We start from the raw sequence: 9,668 nt of genomic DNA, 5'->3' as shown, positions 1-9,668 counted from the left end.
ATTATAACGTTTTACAAAAAAAAATCCCAAGCCTTTCTCATTTACCCTTCCTCCTAATTCCCGCGTAAGTACCCATCTACCCATCTCCCTCTAACCCCTAAATAAACAGACGTCGTATCGTTGTATGTCATAAACATTTTTCAAGAAGATCATATACAGTCATATTTGGTATAATAAACTCCTTGAGGGTTTGTTCTCTCTTCTATACCTTAAACATGTAAAAGGGAACAAACTTCAGGGGAACAATTTTTCATAACTGGCCTGATAAAAACTATGTTTTACTACAATACAACCGTCGTTCTTACGACATTGGTTTATTCGCACCGAAACGACTCCGAGTTTAACAAAGAACGACCAAAAATTGTGAACCCAGCCACAACGACTTTGCGACTTTGGTCGCTGCTACAACTAAAACGAAACAACACCAATAGCGAAACAACACCAATAGCGAAACAACACCAATGGAAGAAGCCTCAAAGCTGTCAAAACGCAGATCTCAGAACGTCTGATGAACCACATTATGTCAAAGTAGTTCCTACTGGGATGTCATCGGACCATGTCAGCGGGACCACCCGCACCACCATCTAACTAAGTTGGAAACCAACCCACCGCCCCGAGGAATGTCAGGAAAGATCTTCTTCTGTATGAGAACGACATCCAAGAACACCTCGATAACATAGATGATGAAAGCTCATACAAGACAGCTTTGAATACTATCCACCAAGAGGCGGTGGAAGACGCCATCAATTCTCACCGGGATAGTATAATACTGGGAGGTCGCGCCCTACCCGTTGCAAACGAGGAACGAAACCTACCACGTCGTATTAGCCGTTAGGTGGGTTTAGATCTAACTGATTTGGATAACCGGACCGTAAGAAGAGTAGGGAATAATTTTTAACTACTATGCGTGTAATTTCAGGTGTCGCTGCTATAACAACCAATTGCGACTTGGACAAATAATTTGTTAAGATATTTCATATTTATAAGTTTAACATTCTCAATTAGAATAAGTACTTTGACAAGCACAGAGAATCAGACGTACAAGCGGACTCGGAGTTCGATGAACAACAATTAAGGATTGTCAATCCAGCCACACCGACATTACATATGTCGTTGCTACAACAACAACGATACAACTGTACAACACCAATTGTGAATTTCACAAATAATTCTTTAAGAAATTTTAAAAATTCCAACTTAAAGTTTGACTTTTTCAATTGTACCAAGTACTTTGACAACCACAGAGAATCAGACGGACATAATTAAATCGTTTCAGAAGGTGATTCTGATAAAACATTTCAATCTTTTTTGATTGATTTTGTATTTTTTTCTTTTTATTGCATTTTTACAATTTAAAATTTGTTGTGCGCATTTTTTCTTTTTATTATTTTTTTTAATATTGAAATAAAACTTACCTTTTATAGTCCAGTTTAACGATGTACTAAAGCTGTGCTGCTAAAATAGTTTTCTGTTAAAATTGTTTCTTAATTGTTGTATAATAATCATGATATGATGATTTTGTTTAATTTTGAATGCAGTATACGATGTGGTTTGTTTCCATATCTGGATTATGATGATAATAATTTGTTAAGGTGACTTGATATGAAATTTCTGTGTATGATATTATTATTAATATGATTTTCGTTATGAGCTTATGTAGGTATATGTTTTGTAATTGTGTTAGGTATTTATGATTTAATTTCTATGTTCACTGAAATCACTCACTTTTTACTAAAAGTTTATATTTTAAAAGTTATTTTTAAGGTAAAGTATTTTTTTTATTAATATTATAATTTAACATACACTCACATAAGATTTTTAAGTTTTGTTTTGTATATAGATAAATATTTATATAAAATGTAATCCTTTTTTCCTTTAGTATACATAACTGTATAAAATTGTTGCGAATTTTTGTTACTTTTTTTTTGTAGGAAATTGTAAAAAATGTAAAGGTGGTTATTACTTTTTATCATGGAGAGGGTTTTGTGCAACCTTTAACCATTTAATACTTAAATAGTTTTAATTTTTAGTTTCAGTTAATTTTTTTTTTTTAATTTTGTATATAGTTGTATATAGTAAATAAGGCTCCTGGTTTTTTGTTTTCATAAATTTTGTGTATAAAAATAGTGTATAGCTGTATTATATACATTTCTTTCTGTTATTGTTATTTTATATTTACTTAATTGGCTTTAAATTGTTTTTTGTTTTAATGAGGAGCTTGAGTCACCGGTGGTGCTGGTAAACTTTCGGAGCTACTGCCGCCGCCAGAAGGCATAAGGGAAACTAAAAATTTAAGCAAAGAAATAAAGTTAATAAAAAAGTTTTTTTTTGAAAATAGAAAAAAACTATTGACACTCACAGGTTGGTTTTGTAGTGAAAGGAATGTTTTATCTATGTGTTGGTATTATATTTATGTTTATATTTGTTTTGATTTATAAAAAAAATAACGCATCGCTTCTATATCTTTTAAACTTTAATAAAATAGACTTACTGCAAGAAAATTTTTCAAAATAAAATTTTATATTATTATCTAATCTGTTGCATTATCAAATAAATATATAAAGTTTCTTAAACCGTTTTAAATTAAAAGCTAAGAAAGTTACGGTATTTGCATTTGAAAGTTTAGGTGCTTTTTTGAGATTTAGTTTTGTTATTAAAAGAGAATATTTTAATGTTAAAAAGTAATTGTGCATTTAAATTTTTTAGTAAAGCAAAAGTTTTTACACTACTTAAGAGGTTAGTTTTTATATTTAGTTAAAGCAGTAAATATTAGTTATAAGTTACAGTTTAGGAATATTCTGTAAACGAAAGAAAACTCTTAAATTTCAGAAATAAAATGTCTTTTCAATATTAATATTAGTTTAGAAAAAAAGCAATAAGAAAGTTTTGAAATGTATTATTTTTGAGTTATATATGAATGAAGTAGATGTCTTACTTAGAAAACAAGCTATTTGGAATTCTTTCTATGAATGACCTAAAACTTGTGTTTTGCTATAAATTGTTTTTATTTCTAAGACAACTTATTATTTTGCCGCTTTGTAAAACAAAACAAATATATATTAAAAATGAATACGTTATTTGCTCTAGATTAATAAACATGCAAATGAATCATTATGACCTAAATGTATATATATTCATTAAATAGCACTGATAACAATCTATATACGATATATATTATCAAAGTGTTAAAATTGTTAAACATTTTCCTTTCACCACATTTCTTATAAAACAAAAATTTATTCTACTCCTTTTACTTACCAATAATGATTATCAAAAGAACAACACCAATCACACCCATAATGATCATCATTTTCATATTGGCCCACCATTGTTTACGTTTCAATTTACCAGCCTGTTGTTCGAATTGTGATGCTCCTTGCTCTAAGGCATCGGCTCTTTCACCCAATTCTGTCAATTTTTGATCACGTTCTAAGACTTTTTCAACATTTACACGCATAATGCCAACAACTTCATCGACCTTGGCTTGTGTTTGTTGCAAACGTTTATTGGCTTGATTTTGTTGATTATTATTGCTGGGAAATGATGATGGATTCGAGGCAGATGGTGGTGGAGGTAAAACGGGAAAACTAACATGCAATATTATTCAAAATTTTTGATGACAATTTAAAGAAACACAAACATACACGATTAATTTTTAAGTCTTTTAAGTTGTTGGTATGTTTGTGTGTGTGTTGTATTTTAAATAGAATAGAAGTTAATTAATAACTTTACTTACTCATTATTTCCTGAGGGGCCAGGAGTAACGGGGAAATCATTAGAAGGTTCCATTTTTTATATATATAGTGTTTTTTGTGCTTTTAGCAGTTTATTGTGTTTTGTTTTAGAAACTGTAAGAAGAAGAAAAGAATTTTAGATTTGATTGTCATGTAACGAAGGTGATCACTAGTCCATAGTCTAGTCTTTAGTATAATATGTAGTAAAGTCTAATCTATAGTCTAGAAGACTTTTTAAACTAATATATATTTAAGCCTGTTGTAACAGGTTGGCTGTAACTGGATGTTTTTCCCTAGGGAAAAAACTTCCAGTTGATACAGCTATTGCTGAGTTGACAATCTTTAGCCTATTGAGAATCGGATCGTTCCTGAGCGGAGATCAAATTGTCGTGGTAAGGAGTAAAGCCTATAGTCTAGTCTTCAGAACAGCTTATATTCCAGTCTATAGCCTAATCTATAGTATGAGTCCAGTCCAGCAGCTTATAGTTTAAGTTATAGTTTAGTTTAGACTACAGTCTTGTATTTCGGGTAATATATTCTAGTATATAGTTTGGTATATTGTATAATCTCTAGTCTTATATACAGTCTAGCCAATTGTCTTGTATAAACCATTCTTTTGTCATAAAGCCAGCCTATAGACTAGTCTACTGATTAATCTATATCCTGGTACATAGTTTAATATATAATCAAGGTTTTAGTTTAGACTACTGGTTAATTTATATACTAAAGTCAATTCTTGGGCCTATAGTCTAGTCTAGAATATATTGTAATCAATGGTCTAGTTTTTAGACTAGTCGTTAGTCTAATCTATGATCTTCTCTGTTGTCCCCTCTATAGTATACGATCTTATTTCTAGTTTAGTCTAAACTAGTTTATATTTTAACTTAAAGTCTAGTATGTCATAGAATATAAAGTTCACATTATATTCTAATCAATAGATTAGACTATTTTTTAGTTCTTCTTAATTCAGTTTTCCAGATAAACAGCAAGTGGTTTTGTGAATTTAATAATTTACGAAAATTTAATACAATTTTCATTACAATATTCATTGTTTTCATGTTAATCTTTCAATGAACTTTTTGAACTTTAACTAAATTTAGTTTTAATTGTTATTTGATTACATGTAGTAAAAAAAACTTTAAAATAAAACTTAAGGTGGGGCAGCTTGTAGGCAAAACAAAAACAACAAGAAAATACAAAACTATAAACAGACAGACATTTTAAATAGTTTTCTTCTTATTTAAGAGATTCTCTACAAAGTTCACATAATTATTAGATGTACTAAATACCAAAAACAATAGAAAAACAACAAACAAAATCAATTAATAAATAAAAGAAAATATGACGTATTTAAATTTAAATTAAAGGCCTATATTCAGAATTCTCAGTTCCCTTGTCTTTTACTTGGTATGTATCTTCTAAACATATGTATGAATGTAATAATGATTATGCATAGCGTATCTACTACATATAATATTCAACAAGTGCAAACATCAGTAGAGTTACTCCGTATATATAATAATAAAACTGCTAGTAACTATCTCATTATTGTTGTTGCTGTTGTTGTGGTCTTTAATCCAACACAGTAAAATAAATGATTCATTTATATTTTCACCAATTATCAAAAAAAAAAAAAAAAAAAAAAATTTAACCAACATTATTGTTTTCATATTTATTAACACTTTCACATTGAATACAACAAATTATTTTTATAAATTTACCTTAGGTGGGTATATGGTTTATTTTTATATTTGTTTTATGCTTTTCTTATAAGAAAATAAATGAAAAAATTGAACAAAAAAATTTTTTTTTTAGAAAAACGTAAAAAAAAATGCACGAATTATTTTTTTCTTCACAATGACGGGACTGCAATAATGGTGGCTCGGTGTGATGATCAGAGACCTGCGCCGGTTCGTCTTAAAGAAGTCATTACCTAGCCGCCGAAGAAATTTTATAACGCCGTTGAAAATTTTTCAACTTGAGGCGGTATAAATATTACCTCATATTTTGTATGATCAATCTCACTCATTTTTTATGTATTTTTTACAAATTCAAAACTTAATTCTTGGCGCAGAGAGTACAGAGGTCTCCCTTTTGACATTTACAAAAGTCTAAAATACGCTTTTCTGCTGCTTTTGTAAACAATTGTGGAAAGAGTTATAAACCTCTATACAGCTATAAAATAGATGTAAAAATTTTTGTGACAGGGAGGGAAATAGTTTTTAGCTCGTGACTCCTCTGTATACCATATGCCCTTGGGGTCAATCAGTAAAATAAGTTATTTATTCCGTGACAAAGTAATACATTTGCTAAAACGCATGTAGCGATAACAAAAATAAAACAATTAAGGAAGGATTTTTATAAAATTTAAAATAAATTCTCTTTTCAACAATATGCTTAACATTTTTAAGACGTAAAACTTTGTACAACGTCTATATTTTTAAAAATGGCGCAAAAAAATTCTTGCAGCAGAATTTATTTTGCAGTCGGCAAAAAAAGAAACATGGGACTCTGTGGTCTATCAAACATGATGAACGGCCGACGCTTACAATAAAGCTAGATAGAGAAGATAAGAGTAATTGCAAAAATGGAATAGATTTTGTAAAAATTGAAAATGTAATGAAAATGTAAAAATTCTGTTGGTGGTTTATTTTTTACGATCTCACCAGTAGAATGATAAAAAAATGTTATAACTTGTTGAATGTGGAAAAGATATGTAAACCGATTCGACTCGAAACGACGGTGTCTTGTTGACGCCGAATTTTGTAAGCAGCACCGCCGCCGGTGCTCAAATACTAATTAGAACTGAGTTGCCACTATTTACAGACAAATTGTATTGAAATTGTAAACAGATAGATAGATAGATAGATAGATAGATAGATAGATAGATAGATAGATAGATAGATAGATAGATAGATAAATAAATAAATAAATAAATAAATAAATAAATAGATAGATAGATAGATAGATAGATAGATAAATAGATAGATAGATAGATAGATAGATAGATAGATAGATAGATAGATAGATAGATAGATACATACATACATACATACATACATACATACATACATACATACATACATACATACATACATACATACATACATACATATATACATAGATACATATATAGATAGATAGATAGATAGATAGATAGATAGATAGATAAATAGATAGATAGAATGATAGATAGATAGATAGATAGATAGATAGATAGATAGATAGATAGATAGATAGATAGATAGATAGATATATAGATAGATAGATAGATAGATAGATAGATAGATAGATAGATAGATAGATAGATAGATAGATAGATAGATAGATAGATAGATAGATAGATATATATATATATATAGATAGATAGATAGATAGATAGATAGATAGATATATATATAGATAGATAGATAGATAGATAGATAGATAGATAGATAGATAGATAGATAGATAGATAGATAGATAGATAGATAGATAGCTAGATAGATAGATAGATAGATAGATAGATAGATAGATAGATAGATAGATAGATAGATAGATAGATAGATAGATAGATAGATAGATAGATAGATAGATAGATAGATAGATAGATATATAGATAGATAGATAGATAGATAGATAGATAGATAGATAGATAGATAGATAGATAGATAGATAGATAGATGTATAGATAGATAGATAGATAGATAGATAGATAGATAGATAGATAGATAGATAGATAGATAGATAGATAGATAGATAGATAGATAGATAGATAGATAGATAGATAGATAGATTGATTGATTGATAGATAGATTCATTCAGACTTCAGTCGATTTATTATAAAAATTCTATAAAAACTTTATTTTGAGTGATTACAGAGCTAAAGCCGATTTTAGTTTTGCACCATTTTTATAAAGTAAGTAACTGAAACCGTTCTTCGGCGATTTTTTACATTTATTAGATAATCCCAACCTAATGTATGTTATTTTCGTTCTGATTTTATTTTGAAGATAACGTTTAAAAATCTATCATATATTTTATTTGTTTGTCCATTACAATTATACATTATGTATATTCTAACCTAAACCGATAGAGTCCTGAGTCTCTGGTGGGAATCAAACCCACAACTTGTAGACTGACAGGCTAGCACACTTCTATCTAGCATACCAGGGCACCCTATCATCAATTTTATTTTATGAAAAATATCGATGAAAACAGACTTTGGCTCATTTATTAAAGATTTTACATTTTTTATATAAAAATCGATTTTTGATTAGATACATCGGTGAACACAGATTTTGGCTATATTCTCATTTAAACCATTACTTAACAAACTACAGTCGATTTTAGGTTATTCATAAAAACTTAAAAAGTTTTTCTATTATTCACATACGAAATTTTCATCACAACTATAATATGTGTTTTCTTTTATTTCCTAATAACTACTACTTAGCAAAAAGAAGCATTTTGTATTATTTAAATATAAAAACCATAAATGAACTTAAACTAAAATACAAAATTTAACTTATTATATGTACAATGACCTTTTAAAGAGTTTAGTCATTGTTGTTACCACGATCATGACTAGAACAAACAATACAATGAAAAATTGATACAATTAAAATCTTGATTCATTATCCACACCTGATGGTTCGGTAGTTTGTTTTCTTAAAGAACTTCGAGTACAAGTTGGATTTTCTAATTCAATGGCCTAAAAGATGATCGTTATTTGTGTGAGAGGCGTTTTGTAAATGAAATTTGTTTGCAAATGTTTGTAAAAGTGATGAGCAAGTGACATGAGTGGAAGTTTTTAAAGGTTAAATTTTGAATAACTTGAACTTTAGGGACTTGTTTATATATCGGGGTTCTAAAACATAATCAATGGTAAATTGATCGTGTTGAAAATAAAGTTTTTATTTGACTTATTATGGCTCTATTTTTAGGGTTGGTTTACTTTAATTAATTTATTGAAAAAAGGTCACATAACTTTAATTACAAAAAAAAAAAAATGTAAATTATTTTCTGACATTTAATCCATCAAATTAGACACCTGTTCATCTCTTTTTTAACAACTTCAATAATTTCTTTTCGTTAGCATTTTCGTATTCTATTCATTAGTAAAATTAAGTTAAAATCATTGTAATAATTTTCCACCAAACTTCAGCAAACCGTAAAGATTATGTCACCGAAAACAAACAAATAAATGTCAAACAAAGATGACGACCAGTAAATAAAAATCTTTACTTTTTCACGGTCACGGTCAAATATTTCTAACAACTTTCAAAGGAATCAAAACAAACAGAAATAAAATGAATGAACCCACAAATAAATTATAACAATTATTCACTCTACTACACACCCACCTTATGGTTTAAGATTAAAATGATCTTCAACTGAAAGACACTCCTTCAATGATCCTCAGATTTTCTTTGGAAGTTTTTTTCTTTCGCCCTCTTATAAAAATTTCAAATAATTACCTTAAACACAAAATTCTCCCTAAAATTTTGTTAAAATTATATTGTGTTTAGAACTCATGTACAGCTGGCGATGATGATGGGTTTTCCACCAAAACAAAGCTTTGGTTTCTCATCAGTGCGTGTTATTTTTTGATATTTTTTAGATTTTAACATGTATCACGCTTCTTCTCTTCTCCATTTTACTTTTTTTTTTTGAAGTTTTAACGTATTTTTTGTGGCTTTTACATAAATATGGTTGACAGGTCACAGTTTAGAGTCATTCTAGTTTTGGTTTTTAAACAAAGCGGTTGTTAAATTTATTCTTGAATATTATTTGATTAAAAACAAAAAGAACAAATGAAACACTATCGAAAGGATTAAACAAAAAAAAATTTAAATTAACAATAGATTTTTTTAATAAAAAAAGATTTGCTCGTTTAAGGGGCAATTAAATTTTTAACTAAAATATTAATAAATATTTAAAATAAAGTGTTTT

General features: G+C 28.4%; 1 protein-coding gene across 3 annotated transcripts; it reads right to left on the bottom strand.

Moving 5' to 3' along the window:
• Positions 1-1,756: 1,756 nt before the first annotated feature.
• Positions 1,757-5,663, bottom strand: LOC111691259 (synaptobrevin). 3 transcript variants are annotated; one of them, XR_006941394.1, is made up of 5 exons: positions 5,456-5,640; positions 3,737-3,848; positions 3,259-3,587; positions 2,360-2,490; positions 1,757-2,283 (listed from the first exon to the last, which is right to left on the bottom strand). XR_006941394.1 is itself a non-coding variant. In XM_023453921.2 (4 exons), exons 2-4 carry the CDS (start codon positions 3,787-3,789, stop codon positions 2,207-2,209), a joined length of 405 nt encoding a protein of 134 aa, XP_023309689.2. In that variant the 5' UTR covers positions 3,790-3,848; positions 5,456-5,663; the 3' UTR covers positions 2,037-2,206. The 3 variants fall into 3 exon arrangements, 2 of the variants coding, with proteins under 2 accessions (XP_023309689.2, XP_023309688.2); XM_023453921.2 differs by lacking the exon at positions 2,360-2,490 and having other exon boundaries at positions 2,037-2,283; positions 3,259-3,533; positions 5,456-5,663; XM_023453920.2 differs by lacking the exon at positions 2,360-2,490 and having other exon boundaries at positions 2,037-2,283; positions 5,456-5,632.
• Between the last annotated feature and the right edge of the window lie 4,005 nt (positions 5,664-9,668).

The sequence above is a fragment of the Lucilia cuprina genome, chromosome 6, assembly GCF_022045245.1.
Source record: "Lucilia cuprina isolate Lc7/37 chromosome 6, ASM2204524v1, whole genome shotgun sequence".
NCBI classification, from domain to species: Eukaryota; Metazoa; Arthropoda; class Insecta; order Diptera; family Calliphoridae; genus Lucilia; species Lucilia cuprina.
Note: the sequence above shows the minus strand (reverse complement) of the source record. Positions and strands in the feature narration are given on the sequence as shown.